Source organism: Paramisgurnus dabryanus, chromosome 8 (assembly GCF_030506205.2).
Source record: "Paramisgurnus dabryanus chromosome 8, PD_genome_1.1, whole genome shotgun sequence".
Taxonomy (NCBI): Eukaryota; Metazoa; Chordata; class Actinopteri; order Cypriniformes; family Cobitidae; genus Paramisgurnus; species Paramisgurnus dabryanus.
Genome location: NC_133344.1, coordinates 14,348,768 through 14,375,591, shown reverse-complemented (window position 1 = coordinate 14,375,591; position 26,824 = coordinate 14,348,768). Strand labels below are relative to the sequence as shown.

The 26,824-nt window shown below is 37.5% G+C and overlaps 2 protein-coding genes across 2 annotated transcripts in view; both read right to left on the bottom strand.

The window, feature by feature from the left end:
• Positions 1 to 2,499: 2,499 nt before the first annotated feature.
• LOC135770790 (sialic acid-binding Ig-like lectin 13) lies at positions 2,500 to 13,112 on the bottom strand. Its single transcript, XM_065280596.1, has 10 exons — positions 13,074 to 13,112; positions 11,910 to 11,961; positions 11,325 to 11,394; positions 10,515 to 10,871; positions 9,857 to 10,147; positions 7,397 to 7,651; positions 7,209 to 7,293; positions 7,030 to 7,116; positions 6,834 to 6,903; positions 2,500 to 3,107 (listed from the first exon to the last, which is right to left on the bottom strand). Exons 3-10 carry the CDS (start codon positions 11,371 to 11,373, stop codon positions 3,045 to 3,047), a joined length of 1,257 nt encoding a protein of 418 aa, XP_065136668.1. The 5' UTR covers positions 11,374 to 11,394; positions 11,910 to 11,961; positions 13,074 to 13,112; the 3' UTR covers positions 2,500 to 3,044.
• A 1,940-nt stretch (positions 13,113 to 15,052) lies between these two features.
• The window catches only part of LOC135770787 (myelin-associated glycoprotein-like), a 49,414-nt gene continuing 37,642 nt past the window's right edge, over positions 15,053 to 26,824 (bottom strand). Inside the window, exons 7-11 of the mRNA XM_065280590.1 lie at positions 16,608 to 16,862; positions 16,432 to 16,513; positions 16,271 to 16,318; positions 16,066 to 16,132; positions 15,053 to 15,707 (exon numbers count right to left, since the gene is read on the bottom strand). Of these exons, the coding sequence (XP_065136662.1) occupies positions 15,645 to 15,707; positions 16,066 to 16,132; positions 16,271 to 16,318; positions 16,432 to 16,513; positions 16,608 to 16,862 (515 nt within the window). The 3' untranslated portion in view covers positions 15,053 to 15,644. The remainder of the gene's footprint in view (positions 15,708 to 16,065; positions 16,133 to 16,270; positions 16,319 to 16,431; positions 16,514 to 16,607; positions 16,863 to 26,824) is intronic.

The window sequence follows — 26,824 nt, the reverse complement described above, 5'->3', positions numbered from 1 at the left end:
TTTTCAACTCCTTCCTTGAAGGCTATTTCTTATCCACCACTGGCTTCCTTTTCCAGACATTCGTCTTTACTCTCGGTTTCGGTTTTTCGGGCTTTCCCTCACCCGCCCCCCTTTCATAACAAACCCAGCGGGCTCCCAGAGCGAACTCCTCTTCCTGCTTCTCAACGCCCGTTTTATACACCTCATCTCTTCTCCAAGGCCCAATCATTGCACGCCAAATTCACTTTACACACCTGATACCGATAATTCTTGATTTGTTTTGATTTTCTGCCTGGAGTCGGCCGGAACTGGCCTGGTGTTTCATTAAAATTCGTCCGGGCGGAACGATCTTCGCCCTTTTCGTTCCGCCTATAAAAGTCACTCCGTGACAGTCGTACGTCATGTTTCCTGGAAACGTTGTGCACGAGGTTTGAGTTTTCTCTTGTTTGGTGGGTGTTTCAAAACTGCAGTCCAATCAGCAGCAACATGTAAACAAACCACGCGATAAAGATACAGCTTTCACATTGGGTCTAAGTTGGAATGTTCTCTTTCATTCTGGACGAAAAGGGCAGTGACTGTAACATTGAGCATATTTTTACAGAATCTATTGGGATAGGGGCATGTTTGTTTATGTGATTTTAAATGTCAACATTGGCTTTCAGATATCATGCACCCTGCCTTTAATTTACTGTATATGTTCACATCAGTCTCTATAGCATCCTAAGTGTACATAATACAGTAGGTAAAATCTATAGTCTAATAATATAAGAATATAAAGCAAATCCTGGATATAGGAAGTTCAGCATCCTCAGGACTTTAAAAAAATGCAAAATGTGTTGCTTGATTTGTTGTTGTGATGCATTTAAAAGTAGACATTTATTAACGTTCACTTTTACTGCAATGTGAATAAAAGACATAACACCAGATGTCCAGTAAATCTTATATTTGAAATATTAAACAATTAAAGCATAATTTTAACTCCTCATAGCACACAAACACTGTACATGGGTCATAAAGGAAATGAGAGTACGTTCTTTAAAGGCAAAAATAAAGACAGAACAGAAACAGTTTGTGTGTCAAAAGTCAGAAATGTCAGAGAAAGTTTTAGGCCTACATCACACATGGCATAGTGCAAAATGTGTGGTCCAACACATTGAAACCCCCTGAAGCCAAACTAATAGAAACATTTCTGCCCTAGCAAGCAACACTTAGAAGATCACCTAATTTCAAGAAAACATCGAAATTTAAACATTTTGAGAACATGAGAGTCAAAACCGATGTTGTTGTTTTATTGTCTTTATTTGAACAGCATGTGTTGACTCACATCCTCACAATACAATGGTAAGGTCACTCACAACTTCACACTCTTGTATTAAAGACAAACATATTAAGCAGAAACAAACTTCAAAATGTAGTCCTTACTGAGAAGTTACTGAGATTGTGTTTATTAAATGTACTATCTAAACCACAATAAATGCCTAAATTGGTAGCATTGCAGTAGCATCTCAAAGGCTGTGGGTTTGATTCCAGGGGAACTCACATACTGATGAAAATGTAGGCCTTTATGGCCTTGTCCTAGCTAATTTATACCCAGCCTGAGACCCCATAGAGTTCAAGTTTAATGAGGCACAGATATGTTGGTAATGGGTAAGCAGCATATAGTTTTTGACCATCTTTAGGGGTAGGGTGCAATATAAAGGATTATACACTGTCAGAAAAAATGGTGCAAAATGGTCCAGTGCCTTTTTAAAAAGTACACTTTTGCCCTATGGCCTGCAAAACCTGACAAGTCAAGTCAAGTCAAGTCACATTGTGGTCATTTGTGGAATTTTGTGTTTAAGTAAACCAAAACATTAAACATTTATAAATTACAATTATTTTATTTCATTGTATTTAATATTTAAGTACACTATACTTTAAACTGCTGTTTAACCATGAGTAATATTTACTATTTATTTTTGTTCACAAATAACAGAAACAGACTATGTGATTTATGTGAGTGTGGCACTACCCTTCTGAACAATGGTAACCACAAAACTAAAACATAGCAAACTCTTCTAAATCGCCAACATAAAATAAACGTTAAACACTACTTTAGTAGATTAAACTACCCAACAGTATGTAAAATTTAACAACCGTAGAAAATTACAAAATGCAATATGCACAATATTGCAGCAATTATATTAATTCACAACACTAAAACATCATTTATAATAATAAAACAGTGACAAGGACCTTTCATTTGCAAAATATACACTTTTATTTAAATACAATTCTAAATGTTTATTTTAAAATTTGGGTCCCTCAGAAGAGAAGTCACCAGCTGCCACTGGTGCTAGGAATAAAAAAAACTCAACAAAAAGTTTTCGGAAGTTCATCCAGCGACCACTAGGGTTTACACATTGTATAGCCACACATACAGCCTGGTTGTTCATGGTTTATTGGTTCACATAAACATAACAGAAACAAAATATTGCAATTTGATTGAAAATAAATATCTAGTATTTGGTATGTGTCATATTTAAAAACAGTGTGGATTTAAGCTTGCATTATTTTCATAAATTATACTAAACCTGATTATGATTCATGTTTTTCTTGCACAATATGAGAATATTCCAAAAAGCATCTTATGTACTGTTATAACTCCTTCTGTAACACCACACTAACTCATATGACATTTTTCTCCAAATCATTTATACAAGAATTGCTTTGCACCTGTTCATAGACCATACAAGGATTAGAGCCAAATCAGCCTATCACAGCAGCAAATTTGTATTAGATATGAAAATAGTTCAAATATAATGCTAAAAATGAACAGTAGTTTGGGTCAAAACTGTTAATTGGAAATGAAACTTTTGCCCTCAAAACAAAACTGCTTTGCTACCTACACTGATATAGAATTAAGGAACTCAATGCTACGCCTTATTAAAAAAAACACTTGAATTTTTTTTTAAGTCATTAGAAATTAATTGCACAGAAATTGCATAGCCAAGGAAATAGATGTCGTGAGGCACTTTACCTTTCTAATTAATTAATACAAACAGTTTATTCATGTGTTAATTTATTTATGTGTTAGCATAGACTGCTTCATCTTCATCTTGCCCACATGGCAGGTCTTTGTCATCACACTGATCAACAAGAGAAAAGTGTCATATATTACACTCATATATCATAGATTCATTTCAAATAACCCCTCTTAAAGCTGCGGTCGGCAACTATTTTGATCATATTTTTTGATCGTATTCACTGAAACCAACACTATGCTCTGATAGAACAACATAAATTAGACTGTTTAAGAAAAAACCCGCGCTTCTAGCTCCACCTAGAGCCTGTTATTGTTTTGCAAAAATCCACCACTCCCGGTTCATCTGGTCCAATCACCGAAGGCCGGTTCATATGGTCCAATCAGCGCAGGGCTGTGTAAAATCTGCCTGTCAATCACAATTCCTGCACACGCTACAGATCCCCCCTCACGTCGTTACAATATCACGTGCATCTGCCTGAAGTTCACAAGCGTGTTGGATTGAGCGCAGCGTAATGGCGAAGAGAACTTTCACTAACAAACTTCCGATTCCTCGGTTAACAACCAGAGCTAGGAAAACAACAAATGAAAAGAAGGAAACAAAGATAGAAAGCGACCGTGACCGTAATAAAACTAGGATCAATATCGGACCAGCATTTGAAAGGTGGATGAATCTACGAGAATTTAAAGTGTTCAAGCTGGATGCAGAGCTTGCCACATTTCTTCTCGACAGGTAATTGTGCTTTATCAACCATTGATTGTATTTCGGAGTGTTATGTAAGTAATCCAAGTATTTTTGCAAAGTATGCGTTCACGATAATACTGGTGCACACGCGCTGACGAGGACGAGCTCAAGAAGGGAGGTTGTTCGGTGGTAGTGGGGTAGGGAAATTCTAAACATTTGGAAACTGCTCAATCCTCCAGAGTTGCCGACGGCAGCTTTAATTATAAAAGTGCTGTGGCAAATGCAGTCAGACATGATCATTCTGTTTTATAGAAATTTTATGTGACAGAGTTTTAACTTTTGCTATACTAACGAACAATTGTCCCCTTTCAGTCGGTCACTATGACGTCACGTCGTGACCGACATATTGGGAACATGCTGCGCAGGACCAATCAACTTCAAGAAACTTATAAAACACCAATGAACATTGGCATGCAGTATTTGCAATTTGCAAGTATAAAATGAGAGGCAGGTGCAATACAAAAATAAGATTTGTTCGCTTTGAAAGCCTGCAGATCAACTGCTATCAAGAAGCTCTCTGCTTATTTGCTCAGAAGTACACTGCATGCTGAAGTTGGTTGCTTTTTCCACCTCTCTCTTTTATTTAAGTTAGAGTGTGTATGTTGCCATTCCCCTGCGTGCTTCATCACATCAGCACCCTAAAGAGTGATTTCTTAAAAAAGCAACGCAAGTTGAATTTGTGTCTTTTTAAAGATTTCATTTCATCTGTGCAGTTCCAGGCACAGCAATTCCATCTGTCCCGCGGATGGCCATGATCGCTGTCTCATGTGCTTGGGCATTCAGCACACTGAGGCTGCATTCCTTGTGGATCTTAGTAGACTGGTTATGTTCATCCGGGAGCATGCACCCCCCCTTCCGTTGCAGTGCACCGCAAGACGACAGTTGCAAACCTCTGGAAGGACGATCCCCGTGTCACCATGCTGACTGGGTTGGCTGGTACTTCCGTCTCTTAGCACTCAGATCCACAGTCAGTAGAGGTGCCGATAGAGATGGATGGATCTTGTTCTACAATGCCTCCGGTATCCGTCGGAGGGGGAGATATCATTCTCTGAAGCCAGCTAGCATTCGTTCCCACCTTCAGGCCGGGTAGTGTAGCCCGCAGTCAACCCAAAGATGATGGCTATGCTCGCTTGGGCGGCGGTCGGCTTGGAGTGGACTCAACCTCCCCCAAACGTCCCACCTCAATGATTGGTTGCATGAGAAGCTGACTAGATCATGGTGGGTCCATTTATCCTCCTGTAATCAGTCTTTTCAGCCCTCACCTCTCTTGACGGCAGGGCTGCTAAAGAGGATGGTGATGTCCCAACAGAACTGCCGGTGGCGATGCAGCTGTGTCCACCTGGAGGGATAAGCCTGCCCTTCTCTTGAAGGCTTGTCAGCAGTCGTCTGCATTAATTGCGTCTGTCTATCAGGCCTACAGGGAGGCGCCCTCTGCAGTTCACACTATGGCGTTGCTGTAGGTTCATCAGGCCAAGAATCTGAAAAGCTATTTCAGAGTGTCCTGAGGCATATGGCAGCAGCAGCGACCGTGGGGGCCATGGGGTTGGGGGCCACATACAACAGGCGTGCAGTCTCAGGGGTTTGGACGGCACCCCAGCTGCACTGACACATCAACTAACTCGAGTTCTGGATTGTTTATCTTGCACTCGTTTGCCTCAAAGACGAGCTTCGAGGAAAGGATGTCTTAGTCCACACCGATAACACTGTGACTGTTGCATATATCAACTGCCAAGGAGGGTTACATTCTCGTCACCTTTCGCATCTTGCCTGTCACCTCCTCCTGTGGAGTCAGAAGCATCTGATGTCCCTTCGTGCTGTTCACATCCTGGGTGCACTCAACCTAGCGACGGACGGGGGAAAGGCGACATGCGTATGTGGCGAAATGGAACCTGTTCATCGAGTGGTGTTCCTCTTAGCGAGAGAAACATAGAGAATGCAAGATCAGCGTCATACTTTCTTTCCTTCACCAGCAGTTGGAGAGGAGACTGTACCCCCACCATTAAAGTATATATTGCTGCTATTTTCATTCACCATGCCCTGATATGGTGCACCCTCCCTCCATGGGACCTGTCCGTGGTGCTGAAAACTCTTCAGGACGCCCCCTTTGAGCTTTTGCTGACAGTAAATATAAAGTTTCTCTCTCTGAAAACTCTTATCCTGGTTGCACTGGCCTCTGGAGACCTACAGCATTTTTGGTCGACAATTTGTGCCTACAGTTAGGCCCGGTAACTTTGAGACCTCGGCCCTGCTACCAATGTTCCCACCACTCCATTCCAAGGTCAGGTGGTGAGTCTGCAAGGGCTGTCCCCAGAGGAGGCAGACACAGTCCTGGCTTTGTTATGTCCTGTACACGCACTGTGTTTGTTTGCTATTTATCTGTTACGGTGGAGAGCAGAAAGAGAAAGCTGTCTCCAAGCAGAGGATGTCTCACTGGATAGTGAACACAATTGACCTTGCTTATCAAATGCAGGACACTATGCCCATTTATCTTCAGAGCTCACTCCACGAGGAGTGTTGCATCCTCTTGGCCATTGGCTCGACAGACATCTGTAGAGCTGCAGGTTGGCTGACACCTAACATGTTTGCTAGATTTTATATTGTATGTGTTGCACCGGTTTCCTCTCGTGTTCTCTCCTCAATTGGGTGAAACACTGAGAAATCGGCTTTACGTCCCATCACCACGGCCTTGCTGTACCATTGCTGATGTTGGCCGGGCATTAGATGCTCGGCTTTCTCAGTGAAAAAAGTTGATTTGGTATTGTCGCTGACTCTCGTTTTATACTTGTGGGCCAGTGCCAGCAAATGCAAATACTGCATGCCAATGTTCATTGGCATTTTACACGTTTTTGAAGTTGATTGGTGCCCAGAAGCGCGTTCCCAATAAGTCGGTCACAAATTGGCGTCTCTATTTCCTTCTTTCAGGGAACGAAGTTTACATACGTAATCGAGACATTTTGTAAAGTCTATTAAAGTTGAAACCTCCATTAAAGTGTTAATAAACATCAAATGACCTGTCACACTGCACACAAACAGAATGCACACAGAACTCCTTCATGTACTGTATAAAAGCAAAGCATTTGTACCTACCTCCCAGTTCTTATAAACATTCAAGTCATCTTTGTTGTTTGTGTAAATGTAAGTGCTTTTCTCTTCTTTGCTGATAAATGAAACAAAGTATTAATAAATGTGTAAAATAAAATGTATGAATAAAATAATAAAGTGTGAAGATAAAATATCACAGTCGTAATGTGTGAATGCCACTGGCCAGTTACAACATGCACACCTGTTTAAGACAGACTTTGGGGTTGTCGGGATTTCATTCGGGTCAGCTTTCAAATCCATCAAATGCTGTTCCTGAGCTCTGCGCCTACTTCAAGACAAAAAAAAGAAAGAGAGTTTAAGGAAAGACAGGAAACAACAGTAGACGAGAGAGAGAGGGAGAGAGAGAGGGAGACTTTTTACCAGTGTCTTTTGGCTACACAAACTGAAATGATTACTAAAGTAACTAAAACAGCAGCTGTGGCAACCGCAATATATATGATCATACCTGTAAAACAAAATAAATCATTTTAAAACATTTTATCTTAAAACAATACGTTTATATAAAACATAAACATATTTGGATATAAACTCTGAATATAAAGTCTCACCATGATGACGCACTTGGATAGTTATGACAGAGTTTCCCTCGCTGTTACTGGCAAAGCAATGGACAGCGTCAGGGAAACCCAGCCACCCATGAAGGGTAAAGATGGTAAGAAACCCATTTTGTTCAATGCTAGAGCTGGGGAAAGCTGTTGAGGGAGCAAGCCACTTAACTTCACTGGGTGGGTTGGAGTCCACGATACAAACACAGACTGTAGGCTCTAATTTACAGGAAGACTCGTTTTTAATCTCAGGAGGATCTATGATAGATAGATAGATAGATAGATAGATAGATAGATAGATAGATAGATAGATAGATAGATAGATAGATAGATAGGGTAAGTTAACAGGTTAGTTTAGTGTTTAGCCAAACACAGGGTTATATTAAATAATATAATGTTTTATTAAAACTTTATCAATATTTTCCCCACAACTCAGACTTCTCGCAATTACGTTCATACTGCAGGGCTTAATGCTCAATTCCGATTTTTTGAAAAAATTAGATTTTTTGCAAGGCCGTTCACATTTCCAATAAAATGCGACCTTTTGTGATCTTCTGTGTGAACGTGAAATGACCAAGAAGTGACCCGCAAGCGCATAAGAGTACTCAACGGTCAAGGACGTCACTTGTAAGCTAGCGTTAAACATGGATGTCAACAACGGTGTAGTCAACAGCGGAGCTCTTTTTGCAATATTAAAGTTATTTTCCCAACGGAGCCAGCACAATTACAATCTTCTGTTTTTTTATGTAAAATGTAAGGTAACATTTGTTTAATTATTCCTCATAACATTTTAAAGCCACGATCTACAGAACATCACACAAAAAACATTTTGATAACTACACCTAAAAAAATAACAAAGGGGATCCTGCCTTGGAAACTCCGGCTGCAATTAAGTGTTTTTATTTAATTTGGAGATTTAGCGCGTCAAAGCAGTCATGACCAAAAAAAAAACGACAAATGAGAAATGAAAAATAATTTGTGTTTGTTACTGTAAATGATAAAAACTAAGCTTTATATACAATTCATTAAACGTTAATTTATAACAAGAAAAACACTGAAATTAATGATTTTATAGACACTTCGCGTTATTATTTAGCATAGAAATACCTGCTTCCGATCGTGTAATTTTTTTTTCTAAGTATTGTACTTTCATCCTTCGTTTTGTAATGATTTAGCCACTATACAGAAATAATTTGCTCTGCTTTTCCAAACTTAATAAGCAACCGCTCACGCGTTCATCACAGCGGCAGTCTTTTGCACTATCACTACCTACCCGAATCATAACCAGACTAAATCCGTCAGTCAGGTTTGTAATTATTTTTGAGTCATGCGATCACACATTTGCCATTATGTATCTGGAAGCAGCGACGTCTCCAGCTGCTGTTGGAGATACGCTGCTAGTCATATTTAAAGCAACACTAAAGAGTTTTGTTTTACCTTAAAATAACGTTTCCAAAAAAGTTTCAGTGGTTCATCCACTCGAAACAGGGTGAACGGCACTTTCACATTTGCTTTGCAGCCCTCTATTGGCCAAAACCGCACTAAAGAAGTATCCAAACGTTGGGTCGGGGTCCTGTAGTTCGAGTGAAAACTACAAAAACTTGCTTTACGGCAGACCTACAATCCAATCAGAGCCAGCTATGCTGCAGTATTTACGACAGTGCTAATGAACAATTACGCTTCTAACCTGTAGGGGGAGCAAAGTGCAAAAAGTCTTTAGTGTTGCTTTAACTCGCGTATTACATACTCTTTTAGAGAACATTGTGTTTTTCTCAACACAGACACCCAATACAAACACTCAAGTACTATGATAAATGTTTTTCCACTAGACGATCAGTTACTGCCGACATTGCCCCTTTATCCTGCCTGACTTTAAAGTGCCGGCTCGTCCTTCGTTCTACAGGACAGTGCTTGAGGGAGAGTAAAATATGGGCTAATTTTCATTTTGGGATAAACTATTCCTTTAAGTCCATGTCCATTACCTCATGTGCTATACTTACATATACTTACAGATATATATATTAAAACCACATGGTGCATCTCTTCTGGGAAAATTTACCAAAAATATGAATGACTCATTTTGTACTCACAGGCACATTCAACTGAATGTCCACTAAAGGAAATTGTTACTTACACAACACATTAATCCTCTGTGGATCAGAGCTGTTTTGCCATTATGTACCATGCATAATGGACGTATGATGCACATGGTTCACATGACACTCCAAACACATATCTTGTGGCAAGACATGAAAGATAACACCTAATAAATTCATTTGTAAAAAATTGTAAAATATTTTTTTTTCCTTTGCAATTTTCTGGGAACCCCCTAGAACCTTCTGGAGGCCCCCTGGTTTGAAAACTCCTGGTCTATATCATGTAAACTATGTAAGATCTTTCATACTGTTTTTTAGAAACTGGAATAAACATTTAAGACGGAGAAAAAACGTTTCTCATGCTTACATCTAACTTTGAGTGTTTTGCTGCTGGTCACTTTTTTCCCACCACTGTAGTTTGCAGAGCAGTTGAGAGGTTTATTATGATCTTCTCTGGAGGGTGTGAAGCTCAGCGATGATGTTAATCTCCATTGACCGTGGTCTTGTGACTGTGATTGACTTGTGGGCACGCCGTTGTGGTTCCAGGTGATCTGGGGCGGGTCAGACGGGCAGGAATGTGACACAATACAGGTAGCAGTTGTTTCTTTCTGTGACATCACTTTGTCATTCACAGATATGATGGGTTGTTCAGGTGAATCTGGTAAATCAGTTTTAATATTTAAAACTATTTATATGGCACGTCGATGTGATGTATTATAGATATTATAAATTAAAGCTGCAATCCGTAACTTTTTGGTTAAAAACAGACAAAAATCAGTTATACATCAAGTATATAAATATCTGTGTTTAAAACTTCTCCTCGCCCTGATTTACAACAGTTAACTTGTAATCAGGGTTCGACATCATTAGACTTCAGTTCACGTAAATATATCTAAAGTAACTTGCAATTTAATTTTTCAGGCCGAGATGAAGAGATAAAGATGTGAAATTTAAGGATTGCAAGTTTAATCTAAATGCGATGTTAAACATGTAAATATGTGACAGCTAGCATCAACTACTCGTACCTTTCACTGTTATAGAAACTTTATTGTCCTTGTATAAGTACTTGAAATCTTTAATCTCGATGCGAAACATGTACGGTCCAGCATCGTTGTGTTGTAAAGAGTTGATTTTCAAAGTGCAATTTTTGTGATGCAGATCACCAAGAAGAGTTGTGCGATCCTTGAATTTGCTGATGATTTTGGAAGTCTCTTTGTGGTAGATTACATCAGATGCATCTTTGTACCAGATTCCTGTAAATTCATTGTCTGTCTTTCCATCTGGGTAGTTGAACTTACAAGGGATCACCACACATGATCCAGACAGACCCACTACTGACTTTGGTATTTCAGCATTCCAAGAGTCAACACTAGCAGATGATGCTGAAAAGAAATTCAGATTTACATTTATGCATTAAACACTTTATCTAAAGTCCACTTTACTTTACCAAGTGAATTACAGAAACACTAGTGTTTAAATAGTTTAGTTAGCAATGAATGTCTTTTCCACAACACCAGCTTTATTGGTTATCTGATTAGAACAATAATTTTTAAACACTTTCCTTTTGCAGACATTGTTGTTTGGTAGTTTAGGGCCAGATACACATCTCAGTCATTACTTGTATACATAATAGTTTCTGTTAAACAGACATCTAAAACTAGACTGTGATTCCTAGCAGGAATGATTCACATTCCTATTTTAGATTTTGGAGTTAAATATGAGATTATTCACTGGACAGTAGATCAATCAAACCAGAGATGTTTAACTCACTTGTCTCAATAATAAATAAAAAGATAAATCACTACTATAAATAAAGCCTACTTTATTTTACTAACCTCTTAGGTAGAGAACGAATGCAAAAAATCTGTTTAGGAAAACCACCATCTTAACATCAAAATGGAGCACCTGGAAATTTTAAGGGGATTTTGTCAATTATTGGCTTCCAGGTTGTCCTGCATAATTTCTTCAAACACTAAAAAATGCTGGGTTATTTTCAACTCAGCTTTGGATCAAAAAAGAACAAGCCCAGACAGTTGGGTTGTAAATTAAATTTTAACCTATGCAGGGTTGTTTTAACCCATTGTTGGGTCAAATATAAAAAAAAATCTGGGTACATTTATCTCAATGTCTGGGCTCTTCCCTTTTTGACTAAATGTTGGGTGGAAAATAACCCAGCATTTTTTTAAAGGACTAAAACAGCACTTAATGTATATCTACAGGTATATCAATTCTGTATCCCATTCGTTTCACATTAACAGTCACAATTCACCGATTATTAATTTTAGCAAAAACATTTTAAGTCATTGTTATATTTTTACAGTCTATGGACCAAAAAATCTGCAGTGCATTAGTAGTAAGTCAAATAAAAGTAGGTGGTGCAGTAAAAGAGGTAAATATATTTTGGCATCGCTGTCACATACCTTACACTGTGTCCTTAAACTGTGCCCAAGCTGATTTGCAGAAGATGTAGAGCTAAAAAGATATACAAGTCACTTCCTTTCTGCCACAGCATGACATCAGTCTAAGTAAAATCAAAAGCCCTTGAACTTCCTATTATCTGCTAGTGACTCTCATAGACTCTGCAGTGGGAAATAAAATACACCAGTAGATACTGACAAGTATCAACTGTTGTAAAGTAGAGGGACACGACACCATTTGCCACCACACATTAAAAATGACCCAGCAGCACTAACTGAGCAGCATCTTCATCTCTTACTACATCAAAAAACTCAAATTGTTCCTTACTGCCATCTATTGTTCTGTCACGTGTCTTTGCAGAGATCCTCTGATAATTAAGTACAGAAAGTGCAGGGGTAAAGTCTGACGATGTAGAGATTTATTGCCCATGGCCTTATTTGTCCAAGTGTTCTTAAAGAAACAAACAGTAGCCTAAAGCTTACACGTTCGTAAGTAAACTGTGCAAAACAGACCATGTGACTGTCTGTGTCGAAATCTTCAAGCTTTTACAAGTGAGTAATTGCCGTTTAAAATGAATCCTTCTGCTTTATTGCTTCCTTATCAAATGTGCAGTGATGAATTCATGTTTCCCATTATTACAAAATCTAATCTATCCTGCCACAATTTTGTAACAAACCTATAAGAAGACTAACTTTCGCAACTGCTTTTGCATCTGTCAAAAAAACAGAAAAAAATCCAGATAACTAAGTGGATGTATCAAACCAAGTGATTTTATTATATACCTTAGTTCGTCTAATAATTATTAATAACAATTCATAATAATAATTATTATTATTAAGAGCTCAAATAAAAGTGTTTCTATTAAAAAAGTTTTTTTCTCTCTCTGTTTTCTTTTTATGCCTATTCATTGTCAATTTTAAAGACTGTCAGTTAATGATAAATATTTGAAGTTCACAAACTAAAATCATAATTGTGTTATATTACATTCAGTTATTTGTAATATAACATCATTGTAAAAAAATCTAATACGTTTTAATGTAGCTAGCTGCATTTTAATAGTAACTTGTTGTGTAGCTAACTACTTTTACTGATAAGTAGCTTAGCTTAAAGAAGCTAAAACCCAAAATTTGGTGTTAATTTCTGTTGTGTAAATAAGATCAGCTCACCTGCAAGTTACAGACACATCAGCAGTAAAGTGTTGTCTGATATCCTCTTGTTCTGTCCCTGCAAAACTTTTTTTTGCATTACATAATCTTTTGAAGTTTCTCCACTTACCACTAGGGGTCAGTGTTACAACTTGTATAGGACCCAATCGTGTCGATGTCAGCAAATTAATATATGTAGGAGCGGTTACCTGGACATGGACTAGACTAGACCTAGACTAAAATAAATGTAAGAGCTGTCCAATCCGAAAACAACTTTCACTGACATATCTTAAAATACATAAGTGTCCTTTGTTTTGCATCAAAATGCACACAAGTAATGTTTTTAGTAATGCATGTTTGTGAATTATAGTTATATTTCATAATTAAACTAAGGCCTAGTCCTGGTTTAAGCTAATCCCTGTTTGGGGTGGCTTCCTGGACAGGGATTAGACTATAGACTAAAATAAATGGAAACAAACTGTTAAAACCGAAAACCTCAATTGGTAATGCTTAAAAATTTGAAAATTTTGAAAAATGTTAAGTAAAAAATTAAGTTACAAATGTTTAAATATTTTAGGTGTTACCAACTGTTTTCAAACAAGTTTTTTCACCATAACTTAGATTTAGAGAAAATGTAGGTTTCTTTTAGGCTTTACCAATTAAAGTAGCCTAAGTTTTTTTAAGTAGTGCAGCTTTTACTTTTTACAGTGTAGATGAATTCAAATAAAATTTTAATTCTGGCTTTATCTTTTTTTACTATACAGGTATGTTGTTTTTACAAATTTTGAAATAAATATTTTTTTTGTTGGCTAAAACTTTGTAACTTGCGGTGGCGCATTGCTGCCACATGCATATTTTTCACTCAGTTATGTAATTATAATGAGATTTTATGTTGTTAAAACGACATCTTTTCTCATAATAACAAGATGTTTTTCTCTTTATAACAAGATATTATGTCATTAAACATTTTTTTTTTCAGATTTTGCCTGTTTTGTGAGGTAAGTAGCAAGGCAAATTACAATAATATCACCCCTTAATCTGCACTATCCAACCACGGCACTGCCATTAAGTGCAGAGAGAAAGAGAGAAAATAATTCACAGCACAATTGAGTTTTCATTGCAACAAACCACCATCATTGCGATCAGTGTTTTCATTTCATCTGCTCATTTGCATTTTAAAGGACACACCCAAAAACTGCACACTTTTGCTCAGGCCTGCAAAGTGGCAATTTTAACGTGCTATAATAAATTATTTGTGGAGCATTTTGAGCTAAAACTTCACATACGAACTCTGGGGACACCAAAGACTTATTTTACATTTTATTTAAATCTCATAATATGACCCCTTTAAACAACTAAAACTGTATAGACGTAAAAATCACACAGACCTATTGGAAGTGGCGTTATTCCTTGTGGATGAACCTGACCATTATGGGAAGCCATGTGTATATGAACTGCAACATCTGAAATGTATTCAGGCTGTATTTGTGGTCAGTCAAGTGTAATTCGACATTTATTAAATTGAGGAGAAATCACTTAAGACATCGGATTTATCTAAATCCTGGCCCCAATGTTATGTGGCACATGGACTTCTCAACCATATTCACGACCGTCTTAAGACACTTCTCATGGAAGAGAACCATTTTCATCCACCCACATCACCAAATGAAGCTATTGAATAGTATCTGTTTCTTAGGAGCTGTATAATTGCACATTGCAATCAACAATTTGAATGCTTCATGCTTTAATCTTTCTACCTTTTTCTTATTTGCATTTGTTGTATATATAAATCTATAAAGTTCCATACTTTACAATTTCTATAACGGCATAAATAAGTGAAAAAATAAAAAATGTATGTGGCAGCAGTTCACAACTGTAGTTACTGAATGCATAGTGCGAGGCACAAATGAAAACCTCAAGAGAACATCTTCGGAAGTTCCTCCAGCAACCACTAGGTGTCAGTGTTACCCATTATATGGTACACGCATACAGCCTGGTTGTTGATGGTTTATTGGTTCACAAAATTATTTTGCAACAAAATATTGCAATTTGATTGAAAATAAATCTCTATTATTTGGTATGTTTCACATTAAGAGACATTGTGGATTCAAACTAAATATACACTCTGAATTTCTAAATTGAAGAAATTAATACTTAAACAACAAATAGAAAACAGTTACACTGTAAAAAGTAAAAGTTGGATCAACTTTAAAAAAAAAATGTGTATTCAAGCTTGCATTATTTTCATAAATTATACTAAACCTGATTATGATCCATGTTTTTCTTGCATGATATGAGAATATTCCAAAAATGATCTCATGCACTAATTCCTTCTGTAACACTAACTCATATGATGTTTAGCCCCTATAGAGATCATAAGCTTATGAGAAAAATAAGCCTATCACAGCAGCAAATGTGTATAAGTTATAAAAATACAGTAGTTTAAATATAATGCTAAATAATTCAAAGGTAGTTAGGGTCAAAACTTATAAGAAATTAGTTGCACAATAATTGCATAGCCAATGAAATAAATGGTGTGAGGCACTTTACCTTTCTAATTTTACAAACAGGTTAACAAGTGTTTATTTATTTCTATGTATTAGCATAGACTGCTTCATCTTCATCTTGTCCACATGGCAGGTCTCTGTCATTACACTGATCAACAAGAAAATAATGTCACATATATTACACTGTCATAAATCATATATTCATTTCAAATACCCCCTCTTAATCATAAAAGTGCTGTGGCAAATGCAGTCAGACCTGATCATAGATATTTAATGTCACCATTTTAACTAGGCTATTACTAATGAACAACTGTTTCATAAAGTCAATAAGGGACAGTGCAATTTGGCTGTTACCGCAGGCACCATTATCACATCCAGCATACAAAGCAACACCTCCATTAAAGTGTTAATAAACCTTAAAATAACTTTCATACTTCTCACATACAGAACAGAATGCACACAGGACTCCTAAATTTTCTGTTTAAAAGCAAAGCATTTGTACCTACCCCCCAGTTCTTATAATCATCATCGTCTTGGTTGTTGGTGTACATATCATTGCTTTTCTCTTCTTTGCTGATAACAAAACAAGATACAAAGCATTAATAAAATAAAATGTGTGAACAAAATAGTAAATGTGTGCTTTGATACAAACATTTAATAAAGTGTGAAAAAATATCACAGTCATGTTGTGTGAATGCACAATGTGCACACCTTTCTAAGCCAGAGTTTGGGGTTGTTTGTTCCTGAGCTTTGCCCCTACTTCAAGACAAATAGTGGAGAGTTAAAGAAAGACAGGAAACAACAGAAGACGAGAAAGAGAGAGAGAGAGAGAGAGAGAGAGAGAGAGAGACAGACAGAGAGAAGTGTCTTACCAGTGTCTTTTGGCTACACAAACTAAAATGATCACTAAAACTAAAACAGCAGCAGTGACAACTGCAATATATATGATCATACCTGTAAAACAAAATAAATATTACAAAAATTATAATTTAATTAAATAATACAATGTTTATTTAAAACATCAAAATATTTGAATATAAAGTCTCACCATGATGAGGCATTTGGAGAGTTATGACAGAGTTTCCCTCGCTGTTATTGGCAAAGCATTGGATAGTGTCGGGGAAACCCTCCCACCCCTGAAGGGTAAAGATGGTAAGAAAACCACTTTGTTCAATGCTGGAGCTGGGGAAAGCTCCCGAGGGACCAAGCCACTTGACTTCACTGGGTGGGTTGGAGTCCACGATACAAACACAGACCGTAGGCTTTGATTTGCAGGAAGACCCCTTTTTAATCTCAGGAGGATCTAAATGATAGATAGATAGATAGATAGATAGATAGATAGATAGATAGATAGATAGATAGATAGATAGATAGATAGATAGATCATTCGTATATGTATAAAGTCATATACACCTTAGATGGCTTAAAATTTTCATTTTGGGATAAATCTATTCTTTTAAGTCCATGTCCCATTACCTCATATGCTAGTGTGATCCTATACTGTAAATTAGTGTTGTAGTCAAGACCACCTAAACCGAGACCAAGTCATGACCAAGACCAAGACAGGCCGAGACCAAGTCAAGACCAAGACCAGTGCAAGTCACTGCATTAAAACACTTATGATAAAATGTGGAATATGCATATGAATAGGCACTTCTAATCATATGCCAAACCTGAATAAACTGCATAAAATTAATGATAAATACATTTGTGATGTGCCATCAGTTGTGGTCTTGACCAGTCTTGAAATAAAATTCTGAGTCCTCTTCGACGAGACCGAGTAAAAATGCGGTCAATTCCGAGACGAGACCAAGACCTTTAAAAAGTGATCTTGAGACCGGTCTCAAGAACTACAGCACTACTGTAAATATTAACATAATTGTTAGCGGATATATTAAAACCACATGGTGATTCTCATCTGGGAAAATTTGACTCTTTTTTTGCACTACAGGCACATTCATGTGTGAACTGATTGTTCTCTAAAAGGAAATGATTACTTACACAACACATTAATCCTCTGAGGACCGGAACTGTTTCTTCCCTCTGTGTTACTGGCGGTGCAGGATATGGCTTCAGTCCGGGACACATGATTCAGTTTATAGGTGGGTCCATTTGCCAACAGAGATCCATTTAAACTAATCCACTGGAAACTAGCAGGTGGATTACTGTCACACGAGCAGTTCAGTTCAACAGATGTGTTCACCTTCACTGATGAGTTACTCTTCACATTTACATTATATGGAGGATCTGAGTGAGATAAAAAATGCTGATTACGTTTAATTATGACATCACCAACTTTCTAAGTATTAGTTGCGGGGCGAAAATTCAGCTCCGGTGAGCCTCATTCAAGTTGCATTTAAGCATATATAATGCGGACGTGCACGTCGCGAATGTGCCGCCACAAACTGCAAGTCTAGAAAAAAACTGTTATGGTGTCCCGGATTCTCAACCTGCGGATGTTTTTCATCGCTAAAAGGGTGTTTGGAAACTTATAGCAGAACACAGATAACAACATGTTTGCTTGAGACAGCGCAAGCTAGCAGTAAGCTAAAGCTAATATTTACATTATAGCGATGACGTGACGATTCTCTCAGACCAATCAGTGATCTACAGTGTTTTCGCGTCACGTTTGGTATCAGCTCGGGTCGCTTGGAACCCCAACCGAGGTGGTACGAAAAAAAGTATCGGGTACTACGTACTGCACCCAATGGAAAAGCTCCCAAAAGTAAGCTAGCCCGACCCAAACTAAACTAAACCGTGGGGTACTATGCAATGGAAAAGCGCCATAAGACACACTCCTTACGACATTGTTTCTGTGTCTCATTCACACTAAGGGCTTTCCAGGTATCTTACTAAAACCTCATTCACATAGCACTTTGGTCCCAGAAATTACACGTAATAGCAGACAAGCTTCTGTGTGAATGCAAACACATCCCATAAATGTTCTGGGATCACTGCCGGAAAGAGGACCTAAGCTCTTTTCACACAGACATTACGTAAAATACACGGAAAATGCACATGGGATTTTCGCTGGATCATTAGATTTTTGGTTCATTCACACTGACAATGAAGGATAATAGGCAAACATCAGATGCTGCGGAGAAATAAACTACCAAGTTCAGGACTTCACGTCATGTGTCTTTCCGGGATATTTACGGTATCTGTGTGACCGAAAACAGATTCCTGTAAATTAGCAGTGTATTTGAACCAAAAATCTAACGATCCCGGACAAATCCCAGACGCATTTCCCATGTATTTTCCGTAATGTCTGTGTGAAATGGACTATACTGTTTGTAACCTGGAATAAAATTTCAAGTTAGGAAAAATAAACTTTTCTCAAGCTTACATTTAACTTTGAGTGTTTTGCTGCTGGTCACTTTTTTCCCACCACTGTAGTTTGCAGAGCAGATGAGAGGTTTATTATGATCTTCTCTGGAGGGTGTGAATGTCAGAGATGATGTTAATCTCCATTGACCGTGGTCTTGTGGCTGAGAGTGACTCGTGAGCGTCCCTTCATGGCTCCAGGTGATCTGGGGCGGGTCAGACGGGCAGGAATGTGACACAATACAAGCAGCGGTAATTTCTCTTTTTGATATAACTTCGTCATCCACAGCAATGATGGGTGGTTCGGGTGAATCTGGTAAATCATTTTTTATATTTCAAACTATTTATATGACACGTCAATGTGATGTACTATTAATTTATACAAATTAAAGTTGCAATCCATAACTTTTTGCTAAAGAACAAACTCAAATAAATTATTGATCAATAATACAAAAATCTGTGTTTAAAACTTTTTTCTTCCCATTATTTACAACCGTAAAAAATTTGTAAAGTAAGCCGAGATGAAGATGAAGATTCAAAAGTTAAGGATTGCAGGTTTAATCTAAATGTTTAACATGTAAATAAGTTAAATTACCAACTGACATTTTTAAGTGACAGATTAATTACTCGTACCTTTCCCTGTAATACAAACTTTACTCTTCAAAAATGTGGCCTTGTTGAAATCTTTGATCTCGATGCGAAACATGTACGTTCCAGTATCGCTGTGTTGTAAAGAGTTGATTTTCAAAGTGCAATTTTTCTGATGCAGATCACCAAGAAGAGTTGTGCGACCCTTGAATTTGCTGATGATTTCAGAAGTCTCTTTGTGGTAGATTACAGATGCATCTTTGTACCAGATTCCTGTGAATTCATTGTATGTCTTTCCTTCTGATGGGTAGTTGAACTTACAAGGGATCACCACACATGAGCCAGACAGACCCACTACTGATTTTGGTATTTCAGCATTCCAATGGTTATTACTAGCAGATGATGCTGAAACGAAATTTAGATTTACATTTATGCATTTGGTAGACACTTTCTACAAAGTCCCTCACTACTTAACCAAGTGAATTACAGAAACATCAGTTTTATTTTGGCAGACATTGCTGTCTCGTATTGTAGGTCCAGACATGCATGTTGGTCATTACTTGTGCACATAATTGTCATGATCCTGTCTTCATGTCACAGTTTTTGAGCTCTTTTTGACAAGATCATGACAGGCCCGTATGTTTTGTGTGAAAGCACTGGCTTTGTGTATTTAGGCCACGTGCTTTCTGTCTCGTCTCCTGACTCTGCCCTCTTGTCTTCTCGTTAATTATCCCGATATTGTTTGATTTATGTCACCTGTTCCCCTCTTGATTTTCTCTCTTATGTAATATCCTTTTGTTTGCTGTCGCAACATCCTCTGCACCCTCATCACCCTGCCCATCTACCTGCCCTGCGTTCCAGTTCATTTTTTTATGAACTTCCCTCGCTAACTTCCCTCAGTCTCGTTCACTCGGATGTACGTCATTGCTTACGTTGTACGAGTGCCCACTACTGCTGAAACACTTGAAGTAGGTTCAAATGGATCGCCCTAAGCCCTTGATCACATGGAAAGTGGAGACCACCCCCTCCATGTGCAAAGCGCGAGTTGCTGAAGTAACATCACAATCGTGATGCATTGTGGGATATGGAGCTGCCTGAAGTGTACATATGAAGTAGGGTCTGTACATACAAACTTCCCTCGTCCACTTGACAAAGTGGAACGCACTTCAAAATGGCGACAGGGATTCCCCTGAGTGGAAGTGTTTAGGGAAGTTTGCGAGTGCGTGTATAAAACTGGAGTGGAACGCACCCCTGGTCCTCAGCCTCCATGTCTTCCCTGAACTCTTCCCTCTACCCTACAAGTCCTGGCTCGCCCCTGCAGTCTCCTGTGTCTGCCCCTTTCCTGCCCGGGAACCCTGCTTGTGCTTGTGCTACTTTGTGCTTGTTTGTTGTTTTGTGTAACCCCAACCCATTTGGAATTTACTATTGTTTTGCCATTGTTATGTTCTGTTGGGTCTTGTTCGTGTTTCAATCTGTCACGTCTCGTGTGTCCCCTTGAGGGCCGCCAGGTGGCATCTTTGAGGGAGGGGGGGTTCTGTCATGATCCTGTATTGTCACAGTTTTTTAGCTCTTTGTGAAGGATCATGACAGGCCCATGTGTTTTGTGTGAAAGCAGTGGCTTTGTGTATTTAGGACATGTGTTTTTTGTCTTGTCTCCTGCCCCTGCCCCCTTGTCTCCTTGTTAATTATCATGTTATTGTTTGATTGATGTCACCTGTTCCCCTCTTGATTTGCTACCTTATTTAATGCCCTTGTGTTTGCTGTCCTGTGCTGGTTCGTTTTAATGCAATCCCCTGTCTATGTGAGTTTTGAGAAAACCTAAAGAAGTCTTTGTGTTTTGGTTAATCTTGTCTGTCATGCTTGTTAACTTGTTTTACCCCCCATGGGTCTTTGTTTTGTATCCCTTTAGACCCCCCAAATAAAACCTTGTTTGTGTACACCGTTAGCCTGCATCTGGGTTCCCTCTCTCTTTCTATTGGAAAAACCATGACACAGTTTCTGTTCCACAGACGTCTGAAACTAGACTCTGATTCTTGTTTCATTCTAGGAATGATTAAGTTTGCTATTTTAGATTCGAGTTAAATATGAGATTATTCACTGGACAGTAGATCAACCTGTCATGTTTTCACTTGTTACTTGTCTCAATAATAAACAAAGAGGTAAATCTCATAGATGTACTTTATTATACTAACCTTTTAGGTAGAGAACAAATGCAAATAAACAGTTTAGGAAAACCACCATCTTTACATCAGAATGAAGCACCTGGAAATGTAAGGGGATTTTATCAATTAAATGGCTTCAAAGTTGTCTTGCATCATTTCTATACACTAAAAAATGCTGGTTTATTTTAACTCTGCATTGGGTCAAGAAGGGGGCAAGCCGGGATGTTTTTTAACCCATTGTTGGGTCAAACAAAAAAAAGAAATCTGGGTTAATTTAATCCAATGGCTCTTTTCTTTTTTGACCCAAAGCAGGGTTGGAAAAAACATCTTTTTTTTAGTGTAATGAAACAGTATGTAATGTATATCTATAACAATTCTGTATTTCAGTTTTTTCACACTTATAGTCACAAATCACCAAGTATTATTTTTAACAAAAAGTTAGAAAATTGTTAATAATTGTTATATTTTTACAGTTTGGACCAAAACATCTGCAGTGCATTAGTAGTAAGTATGGTGGTTCAGTAAAAAAAAGTAAATACATCTTGGCATCGCTGTCACATACCTTACAGTGTGTCCTTAAGCTGCGCCCAAATTGATATGCAGAAGACGTAGAGCTAAAGATAAATACTTCCTTTCTGCCGCAGCATGACATTAGTCTTCGTAAAATCAAAAGCACTTCCTATTATCTGCTACTAGTCACTCTCATAGACACTTCTGTGGGTAACAGCCAAAATAATGTATGTGTATGCAGCACATTATTGTGTGGTATTCCCCTTTAAGAGAGATTTCACTGAAGTCACGTTATATCTTGACGATGTGAGAACGCATGATATAACAGGGGATGCTTCTCAATATGCTTCCTCCCCTGTGTCTCAATCCGTTTATTAGCTCCAGAGGTCGTGAATCATGGTGTATGCAGGTACGTGCACTGGTAAGAACCCTAGCTCACTTCGAATTGGGACACTGTTCACTTATTTTCCTGTAATTTGGCTTTTTAAGCGAATTGTGATCATTCACAGTTACTCATCAACAACTGGCAAAACCAACATCTCTCTCACTTCATTTTTAAGAAGAAAAACATTGTGAAAAACGGTGTCATTATTCTCTTACATATCCGTGAATAAAATTTGAGGAATATAATAATATTTTAAATATATCTTTTTTTACTATTTTAAATATTGAGTAGATTGTGGTCCCTTACTGTTTAGCAATTTGTGTTTATATTAAATCTAAAACAAACGTTGTCTTTATAAAAGTTCTGTCACATTTCATGAAATTTATCGAGTTGGCTTGCAAAATTTTTGGTTGGAGAGCTTCAGAAAAAGTAATGTGATTTTTGGTAAGGGAACATAGGGGTGCATCCCAATTCAGGGTCTGGATCCTTTTAAGGCCGTGGACTTTGAATGCAAAACTACATATTTTAAGGCTTGTCAACAGGACACAACAGCTGAGACCTATTAGACTTTTAAAAATAAATATGGAGCCAGATTTATTTTATTTTAGAAAATATGACATTGATACAGATTAAACTTCCCAACAGTATGTAAAATTCACCAACCTTAGAAATATACAAAAGTTAAATGCAACACGCACGAAATTGCAGCAATAATATTAATTCACAACACTCAAACATGAGTTATAATAGTAAAACTGTGACAAGAACCTTTAATTTGCAAAATATACACTTTTATTAACTACAGTTCTAAATGTTTATTTCAAAATACCCAAATATTACAGACCCGCATTGAATCTTGGGATAGCCAAGGCTATGAAGGAAACATCTATGGATCCTTGGTTTCAGGGGAAAAAAGGCCATATTTGGAGGCTTGCATGTGAAGGACCCTTCAATTTGGCACAGCCTTCATCGCGGCCGGTGACATCATTGGCCTTCAAATACGGCTTGGAAGATTGCACGAAGCCCGTTGCACGAGCTACTGAACAAATCCAGTAAGTGTGAATGGACGAAACAATGTGAAAAATAGCCCAGTCTGAAGCTTTCACTCACTTCAACCCTGCGCTGCCAGTGCAGCTGGCATATGCCGCCTTGTTATATGGCATGGGGGCGGTGGTGTCACACATCATTCCATCGGGTGAGGACAAGGGAGTAGCACAAGGTCCTGGGCGCTATGCACAGGCAGTCCTGATGCCCCCCCATTTTTCCATTTGAGTTTTCTAATCACTACATGAACAAACTGTGTGATAACCAAACCAAACATATTTTATTTTGCTGAATGAACAAGACATTACATTTTTACATTACTTAGAGCATTTATTTGTATTATGCTTTATTACATCAAGGCATAAATTAAATCTTAAATATGCCATTTTAGTTTTGTACATTAACAAAAAGCTCCATTCATAATAAAAGACAAACAAAACTTAAATTGCATGTAGCCTATAACCAAATGATCATCTGAAAGTGTATGTTCTGCTTTTTCAATGGGTTGTCTCAGTTAATTTTTAGCACTAACAATTGTGGGGATATTCAAACAGTTTAGCACTATACTGTAGATGTTGTGTTCTAGTTTGTGCTCACCTTTCTTTGAAAAGAAGTCAATCACAAATAATTTCCCCTCGTTTTGTTTTTTTGCTTCTCCTGTATTTCCTTTATTTTTTGGTGGCCTGATTTAGCTTTCTTTGAGAAAGACATTTCAACCGCACCGCAGAAATTTGCGCTCCACCAGACGCTCAACTAACATAAACAAAATGCGCTTGCAGATGGACTAAACCATTTGGCGCAAAAGCAAGGGGTAGGACCGTGAGATTTTTCCTTATTCAAAATGTAGTCATTCAAACAGTTATAAAAGTGAAAGTGAAAGTCCGTTTCCCACTTCACATCCAGCAGAGATTTTTTACTTCAAAGAGGTGGATAATTCCCCTGTAACAGCAGTTCAGGTAAAAAAGCAAAACGTGCAGTACATTTCAAAAGCTGAGAAATACCCCTCAACCAGCCTTGTTACACCCCTGGCAATGGCCTGAGGAACCATGGGTGAGAGTCCCTATTGATTTCACAGGGCCACCGGAAGACCATATGTTTTTAGTTCTTCTGGATGCCCACAGCACATGGCCAGAGGCTGAGGTAATGAAAGGCACATCTTCATTGAAAACTGTGGAACATTTTTGGTCGTTACATTTTTGGTCGTTTTGGCCTCCACAGCAACTTGTTAATGACAATGGTCTGGTCTCGGAGGAGTTCGAGGTTTTCATGTAAATGGAATTCAGCACATTCGATCAGCACCTTATCATACGCCCATGAACGATCTTGCTGAGCGTTTTGTCCAGACAATGATGTAGGATCTCAAGTCATCTCAAGGTAAAGGTTTACTAAAAACAATGGAACTGTTTAAGACCTTACCTGAAACTTTCAGAATCAGAATGATTTGCACCTGTAAAAAAAACTCTTTATTTTGTGCATGTAGCTTTATTAAAGTTTAGGCCTATTGTTTGTTTTATTAGTCCCTGAATAAACGGCACAGTTAATGTTGTTTCTAATTATGTGATAAAATAAGTTGCAGATGTTATACAAAATACATAACAGCCGTTTGCACCAATGAAATTTGCAACACTTTTATTTATTACCAAATATGTTATATCCATTTATTAACTTACAATTAAAAAGTTTCTGTGTCATCTCGCGAGGTCTGGGCAAAGGTCTCAAGATTTACATCCAGATCATGATGCATGCTGGGATATGCTTAGCCTTGAATACCGTTGAATATGTTTTAAAACATGGGAATGATATGTGCCCAAAAATAGTCCCCTGCTATTGAAAGTTACCAAGGGGACTATTTTCGGGCAGTGCGTAATATCATTGGGCCTGCTGCAGCCAAGTTTTATATAGGAAAAATATCAAAACTCTTTGGTTATTTTTGAGCGTGATGCTAATGGTCTACTCAGATTCAATGGATTATGCAAAGCTATGCTAAAAGTGGTTCCGCCAGACCGGGATATTGGCCAAATGGATTTAAAAAGGTAAAAATCAAATGTTTCATTCTAGGGGAGCTGGAAAATTAACATATTTTAAAAAAAGTGTAGTGTCCCTTTGAGCAACAGTAATATGCTTTATATTTAAGTTATGCCTTTTTTGTCTCATTGTTTGATGTTGAATGTATGTGCATACTCTGTGGGCCAACAGATGGGTTTTCCTTACAGTTGAAAATCTTTAAATATTTTATGTTTTACCAATTGAAATCATAAAAAAAATCACATTTACTTTTTTACTTAAAGTGAGAAAATGGAAATTTATAAAACATAATTTTGTAGGTGTTAACAAAATTAAAAATCTTAATTCTGGCTTCATCATTTGTATACCTATATGTTGTTTTTACAATTAAAAAAAAAAAAAATACATTGATGTTCCAGTGACCATTAGGGGTCAGTGTTACACAATGTATAGTACAGACATACAACCTTGTTGTTTACACAAATTAATAGATTCTTTATTAATTACATAAACATTTCAGCAACAAAATATTGCAATTGGATTGAAAATAAATCTCAAGTATTTAGTATGTGTCACATTTAATGACAGTATGGATTCAAGCTGAATATACAGCCAGAATGTTTTAATTGAAGATATTAGCTAGTATGGATATCAGTATTTAGTAATTCTCAAGTCAATTCTTAAAAAACAGATAGAAAACAGTTACACTGTAAAAAGTAAAAGTTGTATCAAAAGTACTTCTACTTTCATTTGTTACCATTTGAAATAATTTTTAAAAAGATTTTTCATCTTAACAATTTCACTTAGAGTGAGAAAATTGAAGTTTATAAAATTATTTTTAGCTGTTCCAATTGAAGTAAGTTTTTTAAGGAGAGCAGCTTTCACTTTTTACAGTGTAGATGAATTAAAATCAAATCTTAATTCTGGATTTATCTTTTTTTACTGAATGTAGTTTTTACAAATTTTGAAATAAGCATTTTTCTTTGGCCAAAACTTTGTCAGTGCGAGGAAAAATGAAAATCTCGACACAAAATGTTCGGAAGATCCTCCAGCGACCAGTAGGGGTCAGTGTTACACATTGTATAGTACACACATACAGCCTGGTTGTTCACACAAATTAATGGTTTATTGGCTATTGGTTCACAATTACATAAACATAACAGCAACAAAATATTGAAATTTGATTAAAAATCTCTAGTATTTGGTATGTGCCACATTTGAAAAGAGTGGATTCAAGCTTGTATTATT